This window comes from Erithacus rubecula, assembly GCF_903797595.1.
Source record: "Erithacus rubecula genome assembly, chromosome: 14".
Taxonomy (NCBI): Eukaryota; Metazoa; Chordata; class Aves; order Passeriformes; family Muscicapidae; genus Erithacus; species Erithacus rubecula.
The window spans coordinates 2,519,834-2,542,093 of record NC_136666.1 but is presented as its reverse complement, the minus strand read 5'-3'; the positions used below and the strand labels follow the sequence as shown (position 1 = coordinate 2,542,093).

General features: G+C 42.9%; 1 protein-coding gene across 2 annotated transcripts in view; it reads left to right on the top strand.

Annotated features, from left to right (window-relative positions):
• Positions 1–379: 379 nt before the first annotated feature.
• Positions 380–22,260, top strand: part of BBS4 (Bardet-Biedl syndrome 4) — a 34,715-nt gene continuing 12,834 nt past the window's right edge. Inside the window, exons 1-7 of one of the 2 annotated variants that reach the window (XM_079318346.1) lie at positions 380–458; positions 2,454–2,505; positions 15,932–16,011; positions 18,610–18,673; positions 19,373–19,484; positions 20,050–20,122; positions 21,929–21,982. In XM_079318346.1, coding sequence (XP_079174472.1) covers positions 435–458; positions 2,454–2,505; positions 15,932–16,011; positions 18,610–18,673; positions 19,373–19,484; positions 20,050–20,122; positions 21,929–21,982 — 459 coding nt within the window. In that variant the 5' untranslated portion in view covers positions 380–434. The remainder of the gene's footprint in view (positions 459–2,453; positions 2,506–15,931; positions 16,012–18,609; positions 18,674–19,372; positions 19,485–20,049; positions 20,123–21,928; positions 21,983–22,260) is intronic. The other variant, XM_079318347.1, reaches the window with a different exon arrangement.

The window sequence follows — 22,260 nt, the reverse complement described above, 5'->3', positions numbered from 1 at the left end:
TGCACTTCCTTTCCTCCGGGTGAATTACCTGGCTGGTGGGACACCATCCCCACAGACGCTGTGGAAATGCAAAGGAAAATAAACAAAATCCACCATCCCACCCTCCCTCCTGCTAATGTGGGGCGGGGAGGGAGCGGGGCCGCGCCGCTCAGCGCTTCCCGGGCCGTCCCTCCTCACTAGCGGCCTCATTCCCCTCTACACCACGGAGTTCCCAATAAAACCTTCCAAAAGCCGGACATTTTATTATTCCTGTGGTTATTTGGGCGTTTTTCAGATTAAACGGGGGCCGGGTCCTGGAGGGGAGGGGGGAGGAGGATGGGAAAAGCCGAAGTCCTCCCACCACCAGCACCACCACCTTCCCGCCATGCCCCGCGCGCCATGGCGGCGCCGGAAGTGGCGGGCGGTCGCCATGGCAACCCCATCCCGCCGCGGCCATGGCGGAGCCGCAGGACACCACGGTGAGGGGCTGAAAGGGACGGGAGGGGAGACGAGAGGAGGCGAAGGGAAGTGAGGGGCGGCGGCGGGAAGCTCTTTTGAAGAGCGGGGTTTTTAATCTGCACACTTGGTATGGAAAACGTGAGGGAAATTCAGCCTTTGCTGAAGTAATTAACAATAATAATTGATTATTAAGTGCTGGGACAGGGGGAGAGCAATGCAGATGGGGAACGGGAGCGGCTGAGGAAGTTGGGGGTGTTGTTATAAATGAGAAACAAAGTCTCGATATTCAGCAAAATTTAGATTGCTTATTTTATATAGACAGAGCAACGCAGCGCTGGGGGAACGTGAGGGGTCACCACCCACTCCTCATTTCCACCGAACTTGGTTTGCAGCTCCCTTTTTATAGAATGGTTTTCCTTGTAGTAATCAATAATGGTTATTGTTTTGTTGTAGTAATTCTGCAAGGTAAGCAGTGGTGGTCAAAGAAACTTCCAATCTTCCGTGGGACAGCCCTTGGGACAATTGGTCATGTAACCATCTGGTCTTAGTAGATAAAAAACAGGAGAAGTGGGAATTCTGATCTTTAGCAGATAGTTTGTGACTGATTACACAAAGGCAGGAAATCTGATTCTGGAAAAAAACCTTTCAGACTATGGAAAATCCTTTTTTTTTCTTTTACAAACTGATGCACACAGGGCATTTAAACAGAGTGGGTTTAGTCATATATCTGCCTTTATCTAGGTCCATGTTCTTATTTTAAGTATTCTGGTTTATACAAACCCCAAATCCTCTATGATTAACACGAATCATTTATCAATTATCACACAACCCAACCTATTCCATAATTCCTTAGTTTTTTGTGGTGGGGGGTGGTTGCTCTGAAGCTCTGAACTACCATGCCTGGGTTGTTCAGTGTACTTAGAAATGATCTGGACAAAAGGATCAGCAGAAAGTTACTCAGGTGAGGAGGAAACAGGAGAAACTCCAGGAAAGTCTTAACAGAGTGGAGTGAGAAGATTTGGAATGATGGGTGTGAAGATTAAGAAATTTCAGTATATTAAAAAAATTAGTCGTTTGTGCTGGTTATTCCTGCTGAGGAATTCCATGAGAATAGCAATTCAGTTTTTCACAATGGGAATCAGAAAAGTCAATAAAATTTTAAAAACTGTTAAGAAATGAAAAGGTAAACAGTGAAAAGAAAAAAAAACAAAAAACCAAAAGGAGTCTTTCTTGGTTTATTTTTCATGTCTCAAGCATCTCTGATTTGGCCCATCTCCAGTAAAAAAAGATGCAACTAGAAAATGTCCCCAAAACATTGCAAGGAACAGAGATTGACTGAATCTCGATTTAAAAAATTAAGTAGAGGGGAGGTGACACAGGTGTATAAAATCCTGTGTTGTGGCTTCCCAAAAAGCAAAGTGAAAAATAAAGATACTTTCCTGTGTAAACCCATTTCTCTTCCGTTTGATATTTGAGGTTTGATGGTTGATGCAAAGTAAGAAAATCACATAAAGTGAATGTGTTTTCCATGGACTGGGAGCTCTGGGCAGTGTTTGCTGGGGGAGATTCCCTGCCCTCCATGTGATGGGACATCCCTGTGCTCACATCCTGCAAACTCAGATGGTTCCCCAGGAACAGCTTTGCCCTAATTGACTTCATAAATATTTCATGATAAACATTTTTGACTTATTTTCTGTGTGATCTCTCATTAGTGTCCTAAATACTGCAGTATTTTTTTTTTTTTTGCAAGGTAAAGATCACTTCCCCAGGATGCTTGTGATCAGAAGTGCCCCCATGAATATGGATGTGCTGCACAATGAGGGTGTTTATTTAACTGAGCTGTGGAACAGAAATCTCTGCCTTGCTTGGCAGGGCAGAGTTTGTCCAGCAGCAATGCTGCTATTTTTATTCTCTCCTTTGGGATTTGCCACTTGTCCTTTCTGATTATTTTCTGGAACAAAACTCCAAGAAACCTTGCCTGGTATATTTGCTACTCCTGGGTTCTGTCTTTTCAGGTTTCTTCTTCGCCAGCGGCCACAGAACCAACAAAGCCCCGTCCTAAAAAAGGTTTGTTTGAAGATATTGTTGTACTTCTTGGGCAGGTTGGTTTTAAGGTTTCTTCTATAGTGTTTGCAGCTGTCTAGGAGGAAATAAATGTCCTCTGGGAAAAGAGGAGACTGTCTAGACTGTAATTTGCTGAGTACCAGTATTTTTCCAGGGTCTCTGTGAGCTCAGTGCTGTTCCTGGCTGACTTACCATAGCCACAGCCTGTATCATGTTTGCTTATAATCTGTGAGACTGTTTATTTTATTGTGTACATACTTATGGGGCTGTTAATGAGTTTGATTCTCATTTTTCCTCTCAAATAATAATGGGTTTGTTTTGGGTTCTTCAGAATGATGTCTTGCTGGGGAAATAATCTTGGGAAGCAAACATTGTGTCTTGTGGGGTTTTTTTATGTCACATGTTCCAAATTTTGAACTAAAAGTGATATCAAATCAGGCAGGTTGTGACTGAGCTTAATTATTGTTCCTTTGCTTATGTTTGCTGTTTCTTTTTAATACTGAGAATGTGTTAATTCACTCAGTGCAAATTGTTGTTTTGAGGTCTTGGTTGAATCTGAACTGGAACAGATACAATTTTAGTTGTTGGTTCAAAATGTCTGACTAAATCCTGCTGGTTTTTGAGGGATCTCTCCTTTTCCCCTTTCCCTGGTTTTTGAGGCAGGACTTGTCCTGACACACACAATGAGTGTTTCCTTCTCTGTGCCACTGTTCCCCTTCCAGCCCAGATCTGGTCACTGCAGAGCTTTTGTGCCTACCTGAGCTAAGCTTCTGGGATGTTTTTTGATGTTCTCCTTTCAGAGGGCTCCATCAATTCAGATTCTAATTAAGAGTATTTACTCCCAGTGCCAGAAGCAATCCTCCTTTTCCCTTGCCTTTGCATTCAGGGAACCTGAGCTGATGAACAGAGTCCTTTGGCCATTTTCTGCCCTGATGTGCCTGTCAGAGTATTCCTTGGGATGGAGCCTGCCTTGGGATAATGCTGGCAGTAAAAAAGAGTTTGATTGCAGCAGGCCAGCCTCACATAGTCCCAATTCCTGGTAGGAGAATTCCAGCCCTTGAGCAGAGGATGGCTTTCCTGGAGAGGGGGCTTGAGGTCTCAGCACAAGCCCAGGCCTCTTTGGTAGCTTGCCCAGAGCTGAGGAGAAGATTGCTGTTGCTTCAGGCCTGCATGCAAGTAAAAATAACTCCCAGATGTACTTTTATCTTGACCCTCAACTCTTTCAGAGCAAGGATGGCTCCAAAATTACTCTAAATTGGTTACTCTTAGGCAATTAGTCTGACTCCCATGGAGGCACTGATGGACTCCCTGGTGAGCTATTTCATCTCTATCCTTTCCTATAAAGGGTATGACTCTCATCTCCTCATCCTCTATAACCCCCACCCTGCTGTGCCTCCTTGTACAAGTCCCATTTATTTGTGGCTCTGGATCTCCCTTTTATACTGACACAACCCTTGACTCCAAGTAAACTGTGATGATTAAAAAAAAAAAAATCCTCTAGTTTATGACTTTTGTAATTCTCTTTTCTGTCCTTTAAGGTAAATTGAGGCATCTCCAGTGCCTGGCACACCTCAGGTCATTCTGACTGAGATGCCTTCAAAGCCTTTGGGCTCTGCCATTTAATATTTGACTTCAGTGCAGCAGGGAAAGCTGATTTGAGCTGCCTGATGGTTAATCTCTGGGAAATGAGGGCAGCAAAAAGATTTGTACTTGGAGTGATGTAACAGTGTCCTCTGTGTGTGGGTGGGGGACTAGGGGCATGAAAAAGAGGAGGAGGGAGAATGAAGGGATATTTGGTATGTTTTTGTGGAATTTGGCAGGAAAGAGCAGCATCTTTTTTTCCCATGACAGCTGTTTTTTTTTTAATGAAATATTTGTAGAACATCTTAATTAAATATCTCATCCCATTTTAGCTTGGCTGAGGAGAATTATGATGAACTTTAGGAACCAGGCTACATCAGTGCTGTTTTAACAGAAGAGTGCTGCTAAACTTATTTTAAACTGACATTTTCAACATTGAATGGCCACTTTCTGTTGCAGCAAATTGCCTTTTTATATTTGCATTGTGTTTTCAAGCAGGATAAAGCTTTGGTGTCAGTGTTTTCTCTGGCAAGAGAGGTCCTGAACTCAACATTAGCACAAACAGGTCTGTGAAATGCAGAGACTATATGAACAGTTTGCTGTGGGCAAAAATTGTGCCCAAATGGAGCAGTAATGGATGATATGGCTGCACACAGGTGTAGCAGAGTGGGACCAAGTCATTACTGAGCCCTGTGTTAACCATCACAGTGCTGCATTCAGCCTGTTCAGCTTGTCTGTGTTTGTACTGGGCAGGAGTGAGGTATTAAATGTGTGTTTCTGAGAATGGAGTCTCAAATTTGCGAAAAACCATTGGAATGACAAAATACACACGTGAGGTTTGTAGCTTTAACCAGAGGCCACGTTTTCAGCAATGCAGGTCTGAATACATTTGATATACTTCACCTAAATTGAGTAGCTTCCCCTCACTCTTCCTTGCATTCCTCCTATGAGCCAAGAAAAGGTGGAACCTACAGCTAGTGTTTAGCAACTGGATTATGTGGCTCTTAATAATGTTGAGTTTGGAGGTGGAATTTGCTTGTGAAGTTGCTGATTCATCATGTGACTGTTGGGCTGCCAGAGCCTGAAAGTTGGGATTTGGGAGAGTGTGGCTTGTAGGCAGGTCAGCCCTGAGGGAAGAGGATGAGTGTTCAGCAAGGATGGAGGAGGTCTGAGAGTTCTGGTGGAATTGGGTTCAAAATCTCTCCATGCTACAATCTGAATTAACAGCATGTGGGGAGGTGACTCCCTCCAAGGATCTTGTGGCCACACTTGGTGACAATTGTCCCTCAGCAGCTGACACAGGAGTAGCATTCATTATTTTGTCCTTTATTCCCTGTTGGGAGATCTGCTGCAAAAATCAATTCCCTTTGTTTCTCCATCAAGATCCATAACTCTCCCTGTGTTCATCCCCAAGCAACTGAGGGTGGAATAAAGGGAGCTCTGTTCCTTGAAGTGATAAGGAGTTAATGTCAGCCTGCTCAGGTGGGGTTTTAATCTCCCTTCTGCATTCTAAATTAATCAGATATTTTCCTAAATGCTTTACTGGCTTGGAATTGAGATAGGCAGTCTCCCATCTTCCCACTTTCTTTTTCCCATGCAGGCAAATCAAATAATTTTATAGGATCTGATAGTACTGGAATGGAGAAGTGCTTTTACCAGCTTGTTTATTGTTTATTTTTATGGAACATATCTTGAATTTATTTCTCTTTATTATGGAAAAATGTTTAGAAAGTAAGTTCTGGGCTCGTGTTTGTCTAATAACAGTTCAGAGGTTAATGGGACCATTTTAAATGCATTTGGATTTCTACATGAATATGAGACCTCAGACTTTCTGAGATGCACTGATGGTGTTTTAATGACAAGGTAGAATCCTAAATGTGTACATAGTATAATAAACTTACTGGAGCAAAATGGATTTCACTTGAATCACTGGGAAGAACTTATCCTAAAAATCCATTAATCTGTCAAGAATGAGAATTCTGAATTGTCATCAACCACCTTTACACTTAGCACAGCAAGGGTCAGGTAGATAATTTTCAAAATGAAAACCCTGTAAAACTGTTAGCAGAGATCAAATGTTCTCCCAGGCCTGGGCATTGGGGTTCTTTTTGGATGCTTTGTAGGTATGGTTTTTTCTAGGATTTGAAGCAAGGAATTAATTATGACCTTTGGAAAAGTGTTCTGGCTTTTGTTGCTTTCCATTTATCAACCACAAGCTTGGCCTAATACCCAATGATAGGTTTTGGATGCTTTTGGTTAACAAAACATTTGGAGACATGAAATAAAAAGTATCATATAAATGGATATATTGCAATGCACTCCTTGGCCTGTTGGGTGGTGCTCTGGTTAGGAAGTGCCAGTGACAATAAACAACCTCAAATTGTGACTCTTTGGTAATGAATAATGCTCAGATTATGCAGAAATGGGTAAGTGGCTTTGGATGAGCTGTCCTGTCTCTCTCTGGGTGGCTCCTGCTTTCCCAGATGAACCAGTGGGGATCCCTCCTGCTCCTGCAGATGTTTTAAGGGATTCTGTGAGTATTTAATCTGAAGAGCAGGAACTCTCTACCCCATGGAGTCAATTCCATGCACTTGCAGTGCTGATAATTTCTGAATTTCTGATACAGTTTCTTAAATCAGTATAAATCCATTCTTTGAGCTGGCTTCAAAGCTGCCTTTGAACTTGTAAGAGTGAAGCTGCCTGAGAAATCCAGATAAAAACAACCCCCTTGAGTTAAATTAATTAATACTTCTAAGTGTGTCAGAAAGAAAAGGCCTTAGTGGGAATGTCGTGGTTGGAGGGAGCCAATTCAGCCCTTATCTGTCCATACCCATTCGCCTCCATTTGGCCATGTGCAAGCCAAGATCTTTTAGTCCATTTGAACCCCTAACCTTGTGGGAAGAAATTGGTTCCTAAATAAGATAGATTAGTTGGTAATTACATCATTGTTTTATGTAAGAGACTTGGGTGTTTCCATCTCGCCGATAAGTGGGGAACAGTGAGTGCTGTGTGTGATGCTCTGGATCTGATGCAGCTGCTAGTTTTGACTGGTGAGATTAAAAAATGGATTGTCATTTCTGGGTAATTAAATTCTATAATATCCTTCACTTCATCCTCTTCTCCCCAAAATAACAGCCCAGTAATCCCTGCACTGCAAAGAACTGGTAATACTTAAACTGGAATGTGCTAGCACAGCTCTGCCCTCTTGTGCATGTACATTAATATCTGTGCTGACGAGAGCAGGGAATCCTTTGCAGGCAGCACAACAGGGAACATTTTAGTGCCAGTTTTTAAAGCAAGTAAATTCATTTTTTGAAGCTTCTTTGAAAGTCCTAGGTGCCAGGCAAGTTTTTCTATATTTTAAAGCTTTCAGCTGCAGTTAGTTGGCGTGCTGCGTACAGATAAAATGGCATCTCCTGGTGGGAATTTAAAAATAATTCTGTAAAAATAGTAAGTGACAAATTTAGGAAGGGTGGGATTCTTCTCTCTGCATTGAGATGTCTCTGATGCAGAACAAGTCTCAGCAGATCACCCCTGCTCTGTATTTAGTCAGTGGAAATGGCATCTGTGCCATCCCCTGACCTCTCTAAGCCACGTGTGCTGGGATGAATCCCTTCCTAAGGATGCCTGTTCCTGTCCTTTACCTTGGAGACAGCCCAAGGCAAGTCACTCATATCTTCATTTTGTGACACTTGAAGGAGATGCAGCTTGCTCAAGAGTCAGAATTCCCAATGTGCAGCTGGAATTTGAACATCTGAGTCTTTAGTGACATAATCACCTGTTGCATTTAGCCTGGCTCTCCTGCAGCATTTGTGCACAGGAATGATGGGATGTGTTGAGCAAGGAGCAGCTCACTGAGAGCTTTTTGAATAAAAAGTATCTCCATTCACTCTTTGCAGGGCCTGTCCCCTTCACTTCCAATGCTTTCAGCTGCATTATGCCTGCTGCAACTCCTGGGATTTAGTCACTGGTTTATGCCTAATTCTCCACAATTTCATTCCTTGCCTGACTGATTCATTTTTATACTTCTCATTAGAAGGAGGCAGGGTGTGCTTCTGTGACTGTGTAATTAAAGACTATATCATTAACACATTTGTGCAGTGGGGGAGAGTGAAGCTGCACAGGCAAATGTTCAGCCTGGTGTAGACTGGGATTTCCCACCTGGAAAACTTCATCCTGAGGCAATGAGGCTGGAGGAACTCAAACTGTGGGGTTTGTAGCAGGGAATATTGAAATGTTTGCAAGACCAGCTTCTATATTTATTTGTGTATGTATATCTATGTTCTTGTGATATTCCTTCATTCTTTGTCAGTGGATGAACTGAGGACAGGTGCTGTTCCTTATGGAGTGGGAAGTTTCCTGACATGGCTGGATTGTGGTCCTCTCCATATCAGAACTTTATTTTGCTTTCTAAAGAAAAAGCTTTTCTTACAAATGCCTTATAACGATTTTAGTTTCAATTTCCATGTAAAATACCTCATGCTGTAGACAGAAAAAGACTAAGCACAGGAATTAAAGCCAAAGGAAGGATTAGACTGGAAATCCCCAAACTACTTTGCTCCTGATATTGGAATTAATGAGAAGCTGGTTATTTTGGGAATGCCTGCAGCCACTTCGTGAGGGAAATGTTTCCCATCCCAGTGTTGCTGTGGGAGGAGACAGTGAGGAGCCTGCAGTGAGTATCTCAGACCACCTCTGCTGTTCATCAGGCATTTCTTTGCCAGGCCTTTGCCATGGTGTGCTGTGCTTCCCAAATCTGGGAACAGCATTGGCAAACAGACACCTGGGGAGAGCTCAGACTGCACCTTGCCTACAAAAGCACAAGGCATCAAGCAGGATGTGGTTTAAACAGAGAAGATAAGAGATGGGATGTCATGCCAGGGCTTGGATCCTTGAGCATCTCCAGGTGTGGTGTCTGCACCCTCAGGGACTTAAGAACTAACATGTAAAGTAGCTTTTTTGGGGTGTTTTTCCCCCTATTTTTTGGTTTTCTTCTGTCCTAAGCACATCTCTGCTAAGCAGTCAGCACTAATGGTCAAAATCGGCTTGTGCAGAGCAAACAGACTTCTACTTCTCATTTTTCACAAAAAGTACACTTTTTCAATTTTTTTAAAAATTTCTTTTCAGTGTTACTTGTTTGAATCAAATTTTAGACTTGACTTGAGGGATATCAGGCCCGAATTAAACTTTTTATGGAGTGATGATGAGGATCATGTACTTGTGTTAATGTGTGTAAATCTCATCCCCCCAGATGGATGCAGGACTGCACAGTGGTATCTCACCAGCCTCCTGCTGTTAACAGAGATTTCCCAGTGACCAAACTGGTTCTGCCCCAGGGAACCTCGCTGTCACTGGGGGGTCCAGGGGGATGACAAATGTGTTTTTATTTACAGATCATACCACTTCACCTTAAGCTTGAACTTGAACAGCGTGTAGTAAAAGCCAAATAATTGAATAAATTAATTCTATTTACATGGCAAATTAATTGAAAAATCAGTGTATTTATTTCATAAATGAAACCATCATTCTTTGGAGTAACTCAGAACTGTAAATGTCTTAAATCAGAAAAAACACAAACCTGAGCAAGCAACTCAGTGAGATTTATGCAGTGCAAAGTAGCAAGAGAAAATGCCCTTTTTTCCTCACGACCTGCGGTATAAATCAGATTTAAGATACAATTTGGAAGTCTTTCATCTATCCTTGGCTAATTTTCCTGCAGGGGGAGGTGGAGAGTCAGAAATGTTGCTCTTTTTTTGTTGTTTAAGCCGCTGTCTCCGCGGCTCCTTGCAGCTCTCCCGGCACCTCGTGAGCTGTTAAAGGGCGGGATGAGTTACGGCTCCGAGCCAGCGCCGGCCTGGGCGCGATGAGTTTCATTAACCCCGGCTGACTGTAAATAACGAGCAGCCACATGGCTTTAGGGCTTGATTTACAGATGTTCCAGCAACAATTTGCAAACGGGAAAACAGAGGGAGAAGGGATTAAACAGAGGATGGCTGCAGTGCTGGTCCTTTTTTTTTTTTTTTTTTAAATTTTTTTTTTTTTTTGCTGTTGTTTATCTCCATTTTAGAGGGATTTGTGCATACAAACACCTCTGTTCTCACATATATTCATTCACACATGGTGAGTGAAATACAGCTCGTAGAGCCTCTTCTGAGTGCTGGGTTTTGGAGTTATTTTTCATTATTACTGAGTTTTGAATACATTAACAGCTCCATTTTCAAGCTCCAAGGATGGATCTGGGCGTAGGAAGAGCAATGTTCCTGTGCTAGTTTTCTTTCAAAGCTCTAATGTATTTATACTGCCACAGTCTCAGTGAAAGAGTCTGAGGAAGGAAGAGGATTTTTTGTTAAATTTGGCTCTGCTGGAAATTTGTAGGATGCTCCTCTCACACCAAGGCAGTCTGTTAGTTTTAAATCTTGGTAAGAAGATTGATATTAGAGTTTACAAATGCTTTCTATCCATTATCATACCTTGTTTTGGAAAATCCAATTCCCTGCAGGGCTGTATTGTTCTGCAGAAGCTGTTTGAGTGTGTGTCCTATTATTTTAGGGTTATTTTTGCCCAGAAGATGCTCATTCCCTCCCTGACACTGGATTTACAAACGGGAGTGGAATTCTTGGTGTTGGCAGCTTGTGAAGCTCAAGGCAAAAAGGAGACAGGCACAGATGGGCTTGTCCTCCCTATCCATGTTTATTTAGCATGGATAGGAAAGCACAGAGCATTTGGGCTGTAACCACAACTATGCCTTAACCTTCTGCAAGCTCTGGGAGTGGAAATAAGGGTAATCCTGGCAATAATGTCAGCACACAGGAGGCTGGGCTGGGAGTGCAGGATGGGGCAGGTAGTGCTCCGCTGAGAATTCCATGTGTCCCCCCTCAGATGTGCATCCTCTCCTGCAGCAACAAGTGGATTGTCTTTATGCCATTGGGAGTTTGCTGTTCAGGCAATGACTGGAGTTGCTTGGAAGTGGGGATTGAATCTCCAAACTCATCCACTCCTGCTGCTGTGTGTCTGAGTGAGCCTTCCCTGCTGATGGGAGCTGATAACTGCACCTCTCTGACTTTGCCACAGCCCAGCTTCCTGCTTGAATTTGCTCAGAGCAAGGTGCAGTGGTTTTAAACTGCCAGTGGATAGGGCTAGATGGGATATTGGGAAGAAATTCCTGGCTGTGAGGTTGGGGAGGGATGGAACAGGGTGCCCAGAGCAGCTGTGGCAGGGTCCAAGGCCAGGTTGGACAGGTTTTGGAGCACTGTGGGATAGCATAAGGTGTCCCTGCCCATGGCAGGAGGATGGGACTTGGTTATCTTTAAGATCCTTCCAACCCTGAGGTCCTTCTAAGATTCACTTTATGAAATTCTTTTGTGCTCCTGCTGCCTCAGTAATCAAAATGTCACAATAGAGAATTCAGGTACTGCCTGGGTGTTTGTTAGTTTTGAAAATATCTCTGTTCTTGCATGATGCTGTTTTACAACATGGAATTTTGAATTAGAATTTGGAAAGGGGCAGCTGAATCCTTTTGGAAAACCTTTCCCACATATGTGGTACCTACCACAATGGATCCAGACTGTGGCTCATGAAGCTACTGCAGTGTAAAAAAAATTAAAATACTTATATGTAACTGCCTTTACAAAGCTTTTCTGTCCTCTCCTTGTGCTGTATGTTATGTGTGCTTTAGGTTATTGGGCATTTTGGGCAATGACAAATTCTTCTTTGTGTCTTCTTGAGTCTTTTGCCCCTTTGCTGCTCTTGCTCAGGTTGCTGTAGGTTGGGTTCAGAGTTGAAAGGTGTGAACTGGGGCTTGGACCCTTTCCAATAATCTGGATTGGAAGGAGGGCTGGGCTCTGAACTGGCCTAGGTGTCTAAAACTGCTCTTGAGCCACTTCTTACTGCTGGTGCTTTAGAAATAATTTCCTCCATGAAATCTCATAAGAGTTTTCCCCCTCTTCTTTTTAGAGCAATTTAAATTTAGAGCAATCTAAACCCTACTTTTTGATAGTTCATCCCTAAGCTATAATTACCCAATATGAAGATGCAAGCACAAAATATTTTCCTAGGGAGGTTTACACAGAAGGGAATAACATTTTATTCCCTTTTATTTTATTATTATTTATAATAATAAAATCATTATTTTATTCAGTCCTTTGAGAAAATCTATAAGAGGATGAATAAGGGGAAGAGTGATGATAGAAGAGCACAGATACAAACCTGATGATCTCACTCTGATTCTGTCAGGGTTTCTGCTCCAGTGGCTTCCTTAAAGGAGCACTGTCAGAAAGAAAAATCACATTGCTGGAGGTGGCTCGTGCAATCAATCACTGGCCAGCAAGGGGATCAGATGGATTCCCTTTTGAATTCAATCAAAACAGACTTCAAAGGCATAATCATATATTTGGGCCTGACTCCCTGGCACAGGACTTTCGTAGTCCCACAAAAGAGAGGCCAAAAGACAATTATGCAAGTTATAAACTCTTTTTTTGATGTAGATACCAAGTTCTTTGATAATTGTGTTTTCCTGGACTGGCCCTTGGGCAGATTGATTTACAGCAAATGAGGGCTATTTGTTTCTTCACTGCTAGAAAAATCTAAACTACACTTTTCCAACCTTTGCTGTTCAGTGCCTGGATTATTGCTAGAACTGACAAAGAAAAGTGTGTCTTCATACAGCAGTGACATAGGAGAAACTCCTGGGGATTCATATATTGCAGAAGGTGTTTTATTCCCTTTCTCTGGAGCTAGAGACCCAGATAGATGGGCATTTATATTTCCATTTTCTTCAGGAGGATGCAGTGACTCATAGCCCTGCAACAGCCCTTATCAACAGGCTGAGGGAGCAAACCTGAGGGAGATAAATGCACCAGGAGCAGGTATCCACTGCTTTGTGGGAAAGCAGAAATGCAGATTAAGATGGTTGTGGCTCTGGAGAGGTGTATAAATAATTTCCATTCATACTTTCTGTAACAATCTTTTACTTCCCACACCCATTTAGGGGGGATCAGATATGTTCCTGTGTCAAATTTAATGAATTTGGACACGGATTTTGAAAAACATCAGAATTGTTTGCCTGCTTTCAATATGCTTGTCTTAGGGAGAAAGAAGAAAAAAAACTATTAGTGTCTCCTCAGTCAGCCTTGTTGTTATTTCTGAATGATTTTTAGGAGCATAAAATCTCTCTGTGTTTTCCCAATCACAGAGTTATCCTTAGCTCAGTGTATCACTGGGAGAGGCAGAGCTGCTTCATCTGCAGATGTGAATGGTGCTCACAGTGCCTTTTGATTTCTCCATTTTCTCTCCATCCCAGCACTTTTAGGCAGCTCCTCGAGTTTCCCCCTTTCCCTTTGCAGCCTGATGTTCTGCTCAGCCCTTGGTCTGACGTTCAGCATTTCTTCTTTCCCCTCCCTGTTCCCAGCAGGCGTTTCCATGGTGTGGGAGTGGAGTATAACATCCTTCTTGTCTCCTAAGTGTGAAAAAGCTCTTTCCTTCAGGAATTAAACAGCCAATCCTCCATCCCCTCTCTGGTGTACTAATGTCTTATCTTATCCCATAACATTGCTGTATATTTTACCCTTCAATGGTACTTTTTCTTTTTAACCCTCCAGTAAGGCATGAACAGATTGTTGGAGACCTGGTAGGGTGTGTCTGGAGATCTTTTGATTATTCCCTATTTCAGACAGCTGCAGGATTTTCTAAATTGAGGCTGTATCAATAGGCACAAAATGGTGAAGGATACTTCAGTTGGTGGGATGTTGATGGGTACATAGAGTTTGCAGTGTCTGTCCTTAAATCCATACTTGCAGATGAAGGTGGGAAGTGCCCAGGTGTGTCAGATTTGGTGTTTTGTATCAGATAGTGGCACCAGGAGATGCCAGGCAGGGAAGGACACACAAGTCCAGCTGCTTTTATAGAATCCCAGGCTGATTTGGGTTGGAAGGGACCTTAAAGCCCATGTGATCCCACCCTTTGCCATGGACAGGGTGCTCCAAGCCCTGTCCAGCCTGGCCTTGGACACTGCCAGAGCATTTCCAGTGTCCCCAAGTGCCATGTTTCTGTCACACCCTGGTACTGTAATAGCCTACACAGGGAAGTAATCACAGTGTCATTGCATTAGGTAGCCCCTGAATGGGCTTCAGATGTGAAATAGAGGGGGTTCAATCCATTTGTGGCTATTTAGGCAGCCTCTTGAGTCTTCCCTTGATTCTTTTACTCTAAAAGGACGAATAGGAAACATAAAACCTTCAGAAATCAATTAATCTAATCTTATTAGAACATGCTTATTAAAATGCCTTACTTACAAAGATCCAGATACTCCACAGCAAAGCAGAATTCTAGAACATTTGGATCCCTGATCTGTGCATTTCTGTATGCTTAGCCTGTTTGGATTGCTCTTTTGTTTGGATTACTTCTTTGTTTGGATTACTCTTTTGTGTGTTTGGATTACTTTTTTGTTTAGACTTCGAGCTTTCTATTTGTTTTAGGGTAGTTGAACCTTCTTTAAAAGGTATTTGACCTTAAATTGCTGGTGTGCACATTTAATTCTCAGCTCTAATATAAATCTAGGTGGATATTCTAGAATTTAAGAAAGAAAAACCAAGAAAATGAGAATAGCTTTGTGAAACATTTTCCAAATTCAACAGCTGAAGGATCTTGGATTTAGGAGCTCTCAGTGAAACTGGACTTCAGGTGATTAAAAAGATAATTACACTTGGCAGCTGCCTGCCCTTCCCCTCACAGGGTTTATTTTTCCTCACCTCTGATGGCAGAGGGACCCCAGTGTCCCCTTGTGCTCTGTGCTGCTGGAGCTGAGCTGTGTCTGGGGGTGTCCCCAAAGGCTGGAGAAGGTGTCCCTGCGTGTGTCCCCCCAGCTCTGCCCCAGAACTCGCCGGCTGTGCCTGTGCACTCATGTCACAATATTGACTTGCAAAAACAGAGCTTTTGGGCCAGTTGCTATGGTTACCCCTCAGAATGGAGACTCCAGTCCCAGGCAATACATTCCCAGCCTTAATGAAATGCACAGCAGTGTGTTCAACTTGTAAACCCGACGTGGATATCGCTAAGCAACATCCATCCGTGATTTGCCATAATTACTGCTGCGAGCTCCGTGCCACCGAAATGCTGGAGCTTCCTCCTCCACTGCATCAAATGTTTATCTGCAGTAGCTTTGCAGTCTCTCAGACCTGAGATGCTTCACAGGCTCTTCACAGTTTCAAAGAACTAAGTTTCATCTCTTTAAATTATTCACACCTTCAGACCCCATCTCTCCAATCTCCTTTTGTGTGTGCCGCCTGTTTCCTGTTCATTCAGCCCCAGAAATTTATCTTAAATACATTTGATTCTTTTACCCTAGATTCAAAATGTGAATCCAACTCATTTCCTCCAAGCTTCTTCTTGTGTATTTGAAAAGTTCCAATTCCTTCAGCCAGTGTTGGTGTTGAATTAAAATGTATGTGTGGAGCTGTTTACTCCGGATCTGCTCCAGGAGGAGCCAATGCCTCAAGTCTTTTGGAATCCCAGACTGGTTTGAGTTGGAAGGGACTTTAAAACCCATCTTGTTCCAGCCCCCTGCCATGGGCAGGGAGACCTTCCAGTAGAGCAGGTGGAAGTTTTCTGCTTAGAGCTTTTATTTAGTGTCTGTCCTGAACAAGGTGTTTTATCCACCTGTTTGAGAAGTAGAATAAAACCAGATCCTGGTTAGAAGTCCACATTCCAGCCTTCAAGTCAAATCATTAATTGCAATTGCAGTTCTTGAATTACTTGCCTTGTGCAGGCAGTTGGGGTGGCTGGGAATATCTCTCCCAGTTTCTCTGCTGCTCAGTCTGATTCCTTGTGTTCTGTGAATATTTTCCATGTACAGCACCAGAGCTGCCAATCCTAGAGAGGAAGAACTGGTTGATTTATCTGCTCTATGTCCGCAGAGACTATGAGGAGTGTAAGGTAAGAGCTGCCTCCAGAATGTGGGAATTAATTTCCTGATGTAATGAAAATACAGTTTTCTTGACAGTTTCCAAACCACCCTCTTTCCTGACTTATTTAGGAATAAGGGGACCATGAGAAAACAGGTAAAATTACTTCTGTGCTCTCCAGTCCTTGGCTCCCTTCAGGATCTGAGGGTGCAGCTCTCTGGAGCAATCTGTGTGCTGAGGATGTCCCTGGGAGGGGAAAAGTGGAAAGAACTGCAAACTTCTGTTGTTGCAAGTGATGGATAGGGTTTTCCAAACTGATAATAACACAGTTCCACAGTGCATGTTTCTCAATGGTACTACAGAGACACAATAAAAACACTTCAGTTGAGGGGAACATTACTACCAAGTGTAAATAAAAATATCCTGGTTACTCTTGAGCAAAATTCTTTCATTTTACACATGATCCATGGCACACTCTAATTCATCTTGGGCTTGGTGAGTAGTTTGGAACTGATTGTTTGGGATTATAATAGTAACTGGACTAAGGAAATAGCAAATTATTATTTAGTAGTATATTTTCCTGGTAAAATGAACACAAGAAGATGATGCACCCATGGGCAAGAGGAGGGGATAAGAGTTGACATTCTGATTCTGGCATGTGCAGCAAAGATCTGAAAAAACCTTTTGGCTTCTGAAACACCAGGTTGCTCATGACTTGCCTCTGCTAGAGAGGTCCTGGGGGGGCTTAGGAAACAGGCAGGCTGGAGGAATTTTATTTAACTCTTAATTAACAGAGCCTGGGAGTTGTATCATTACAGTGATTTCCTCTCAGATTTTGGTTTGCATGGATAGAAATACAAGTTGGACCAGCCCTCAAAACAGAAAATTGTTTTCCTTTTTTGTTGTCTGACTGGAGTTTCTTGATGTGTTGATTGTTTCTGTGATGGGATGTGGAATCACAGAGTAAAGAAAATAAAAATACATGCAGCTCAGGAAACATAAGAGAAATATGAGAAAATAACAAATGGATGATTAAGGGCAACACTGACATTTCCACGTCTTCATCAGTCATGGAAGCAAGAAAATTGCAGGGCAAAACTGAAAGAAGACAGCTAATAACTCCTCTGCTTGGCAGGCCAGCTTTCCTTTTCCTCAGAGCTCACAAAGCAATATTTTTGCAGTAAAACTGGAAGATTCCAGGTCAGTTTGGGTGTTGTTAAAATCCATTAGTTTAGTCTCAGTAAGAAACAAGTGACCTGTCATGTTAATTAATATTGGTCTTTCCTGCTCAGTGCTTTGAAATGCTCCCTCTCTAACAGTTTTAAAACCTCCCATAGTTTTCAATGAGCTAAAAGGCCATTAAAAGCTGTTTAGTTACTGACATCAACTCCCCAGAGTGAAGGCATTAAAGTGATTTTGACCCTTTCAATGCTGCTTGAGCAAGGTGCCAGGCAGGCATCTCAGAGTCTGCAGCTGCAGCGTGCCCTGGGATGACACAGAGACTGGTTGGTCTCCTGCCAGTTGTGTCTAAATTCTGGGATTAGAGATCATATTCCTCAACTGAGGGCCTTTTGCTGTGGAATTTTTTAGGGTTTGTAGAATTAATCAGATTTCTCTAAAAGATAGCTCTCTATTGCCCTCTCTTGCTCTGAGAATCTGGCTTTATGTAGATGGAATAATCCAGAGATCCAGATTGGGGGGATGTTGTTTGTTTCTGAGTACAATGTTTTATAATCATGTACTTCAGGAAGAGTTACATAGATAAATTAGCAGGTACAGGTGAGGGAAGAGAAGCCCAGGCCTGTTCTTCCTTCCTCTCTTTACAAGTGAGGATTGTCAATAAGAACTTTCCTTCTTCTCCATAGTAACTTCTCAATAAATACCTTCTCAAGAATAACACTCTCAATAATAGTTTTCCTCCCATGTGCTGTATTTGAGGTTCAGTTTTCAGTTTTCCTTCACTTCTATTTCTCTCAGAGACTAGGGATGCTGGTACTGACCATACACATCTGAAATGCCAGATGAACATCAGGTCACTGCTCACCCAGAAATTATTCCTACTCCCTGTATCTCTTCCACTTCTGCACAAAAGAGGAGTCTCAGAGCAGAAATTGTGCTCTTGATTCCTGTCCAGGGTGTTCATCCTCCCAAAGGTGGGACCAGTTGTGACTATGGAATATATCCAAGCTGCAGCCACCCCACCCCAAGCTGGGAGCTACATGGAAGCAGCCAGCAAGAATTTACATTTTCATCATGGTTTTTTTTTCCCCATTCACTCTTCATTTGTTCTTTTGGCTTTCATTGACTCAGCTGCAGTTGCTGCAGTTCAATTTATTTCTTCACAAAGGGCCTGGAGTAGATGCCCTTATCAGCAGAGGATGCTTCCAGAGATGCCTCCTGGCATTTTCCCCAGATAGTATCTGATTATCTTTGGGAATAGGAATGAACAGGGGAATACTAAAAGGGCCACTGTGTTCTTGTCACAGAGCTCTGTCACATGCACTGTGTGGTTGTCCCAGTCATGGTCCAGTGCCTTTGTTAGAGGTGGGGTTGTGGGTTTTGTGACTGGACCAAGTCTCTGGAATCAGCTTTGTTAAAATGATGTGAGTTTACAATTTTGTCCTTCCAGGCTGTCATCAAAGAGCAGCTCCAGGAGTCCCAAGGGCTCTGTGAATATGCTGTCTATGTTCAAGGTATGTCTGAAAACCTTTTTGCTAAAGCAGGTCATTCCTGATTGGGGATACAGAGAACAATACAGATGGGTGAGGGAAACATAGAATTGTTATGTCAAAAATACATTTTTCCCCTCTGTTTTCTCCATTTAGTTCTGAAGTTTGGGATTTTCACATGAAATGGGCAGATTAAATGTTCTGCTTTCTCTGTATTTGTAATCTGTTCTTCTTTGGGTTATGGGCTCCTGGCCTTCACTGTGCTGGTGTGTGTTTGATTCTTTACAGATGCATGTTTTCTGTTTGTTACCCACTCCAGCTGGTCACTGCCTCACTCCTTGCTCTAAGGGTGGTATTCCTCTCTATACCCTAAAAAATATCTCCCAAAATGTGGCATTCCAATTCCAAGTGCCATGGTGGGGGAAAGTGCAGATTTGCTGGCAGGGACATTCTGCAACCTGGCTGGGGAGGGGAGGAATCCAGACTGCATCTGTGCAAGCAACTGCCCAAAGTTTAAAGCTTAAAGCTTTTGTTTTGACCCCTGAATTTTTCCAGGCACACAGAGTGCTGCCCTCAGACACAAACTGTGGGTGCTGCAGGAGGGGGAGGCACCAGAGGAGCATTGATGTGATATATCTGTTCTTTTCCCTCTTTCCCTACTGTCAGAGGCACATTTTTCCTGCTGAGAATGGATTCATTTGCCTGCTGTATATTGTCTTACAGCTTTGATATTTCGCTTGGAGGGGAAAATTCAAGAATCTCTTGAACTTTTCCAGACATGTTCCATTCTGAACCCTCGAAGTGCTGACAACCTCAAGCAGGTGGCACGATCCCTGTGAGTGGTGTTTTATTTGTTGTTTCTCTTGGATGTGCCACCCAGGACCTTCCATCCTTTGTTTTTCTCTTAGGCTGCTTAATTCCAGACATGTTTCCTCCTTATCAACATTTGGCTTGGCTTCCAGAAGCGTGGGTTGTTCTTTATGCAGAGTCTTTGTTATCTGCCTGGCTGCTGTTGTGTTTTCTTTTTCTTTGGGCTTCAGGCAGAAAGGTGATACATCTGATTTCAAGGTCCAGAGCTACAGTTGCTGACCTGAGCTGGGCAGACTTGCCCTACAGACTCTTTTCTGTTGCTGAATGTTGTGTTAGGACACCTGTCTCTTTCCTTGGAGACAGAAGCAGGCTTGGAGCAGGCTGCAGAGTCTGGGCATTCATTCCTTACATCCCCAGTAGTGTCAGGATGGATGACCTTGATCCTGAGAGGGAGCAATGCTGAGATTGTAAACTTCTGCAAATCTCTGGAGATGCAGCAAATAGGATCATTTCTCACTGGCAAAGGTGATAGTGGCTGCACAGCAGGGTCTGAAAACAGGAAGGACCTAAGAATTGCAATCCTTTTGCAGGTTTCTCCTGGGGAAGCATAAGGCAGCCATTGAAGTATACAATGAAGCAGCAAAACTCGATGAGAAGGACTGGGTGAGTGTTCAGGGAGTTGAAGATCCTTGTGATAGCTGCAGACTTGTCCCAAGTCAAGGTGAGCTCACACTGCCTGTGGTCTGAGCCTGGTTTGGATCACAGGAGCCAAATCCCACACCTTGGGGCAAATCCCTGGCTTGGGGCACAGAGAATTGAGCAATGAACTTTGCCAAGGATCAGTTTTAACATAACCACATCTCTGCTTTAAGGGAAGTATGGGGAGAGTTTGGAAACCTTGGTTATTAAAACTTGCTTGAGTAATTGGGAAAGCTTTTATAATGCGAAACATCATTGAAAATACAGGAGCAGTGATTAAATTAGCTCTTCTGTATAAAAAGACAAAAAGGGAGAAAGAACATTACAAAGGGAAAAGTGTGACAGTGGGTGAGGGAGAGGCCAAGCCTTGCAGCCTTCTGCAGGTGCCTGTTTTGCCTGTAGGAGTGTTTCTAATGTAGGTTTGCAATATGTGAGCTATTCCCTTTGTTTCTCACTCCATCTAAAATTCAGGATACAAGGATAGCTTTGGTGTCATTCAAATTACCCTGTGCCAGACAACTCAGAAACATTTGTATTGTGAATCTTTTTTCCCTCTGCATTTCCAGTGCTTGGCATGCTTGTAACCCTATTTACAACCCATCAGGCAGATGACAATGGGTATTTTGATTAGTTATTCCCCATTCCTGGCTCAGCACTGGAAGCAGGATTAGGCTGTGCTCTTCCCTCATCCTACAATCCACAGCAGCCTGGAGTCACTGATTCAGTTCTGCACAGCTGGAGAGGCTGTGTGGAGGAGAGCAGGTTGATGGGGAAGTAAGAGTGTTTCCTGTGAAAGGTCAAAGCTGTCTAAGCTGATGAATCAGTGAAATGCTCACCAGAATGAAATAAGGAATTGGGAGGACTTTGCTTTTCAGAGATCTGCTGGAATGGGGAATGTGCCTTGTGTGTTAAACTGTGAGTGAAGAATTAGGGGCACAGATGATCCCTACAGTGTCACCAGAGTGTTTAGGATCCCTAAGGGATCTTCCTACCCTGTGCAAAATCATTTAGGATGCCAGAGGGATATCAGATATTCCAGTGCTTAAGGTGTGTTTTGAGGCACATCTTCCAGTTTTGTCCAGCTGGGTTGGACACTGTGCATATCCTACTGATGTACAGCCAGACTGAGTCACCCATGAGGGCAGCAAGTTTTAGAGAGTGACACCATGATAAAGAAGCCATTCTGTGCTGTGGTGGCTAACAGCTGGCCTGGAGGCCTCACAGTTATATATAATCCTAATTATAATTTTATAACTGAAATATAACTAATTATACAACTACCTTAATTATATAACTCGACCAGCCTGTACCCCTGGGGAGCAGGACATGGACAGCTATTGGCCAGTTAGCCTGGTGGCAATAATTCAGCCAATCAGGACTAATTGCATGGACTTTCAAAACTCTCTAAGGAGAACAGTACTCAGTAAAAGTTGGCTGTTGTTGCATGAACTTCAGTGGGTTCAGTTACCTGCCTGTCTCTGAAACTGTCACACTGTGCTCCTTGTTCTCTGAAGAGAAACTGTCTAATCTCTCAAAAGAGATTAATAATTTCTGTGTTTTTTGTCTGAGTGGACTGTAATGTTTTCTGTACAACCCCACTTGAGCTCTGTAGGTGCCTGAAGTAACTGGAATTTATAGATTTACTTGCTCTCAAAGCAAGAAGGGTGTGGGCAGTCACAGGACTCTTCTTCTCTGAGTCAGTGTTGTCAGGTTTTATTTCATACCTTGTGCTGATTTGGTTTTTTGTTCATTTTTTTTTTTTTCATGCAGGAGATCAGCCACAACCTGGGTGTGTGCTACATGTACCTGAAACACTTCAACAAGGTAATGTCAGTGGGAAGCAAGGAAGCATCCCAGAAATTTCACTGTCTTTGGTAGCTTGAAATGGATCATTTGCAGCAAGAGGTATCAAGAAAGTTTTTTGCTTCAGTGTTTTGTTTCTGGGGACAAAGGTTTGTTAGCTGTCTCTGTTTTCCATTTGTGTTGAATTACTTTGAGTCAGCTGCAAGTCAGTCAGTTGTATAAAGGGGGATCAGCCTGTGGCAGGGCCAGGGCTTTTTCTGAAATCTAAGATTTTTTCAGAGAACATTTCTGGTTTTAAA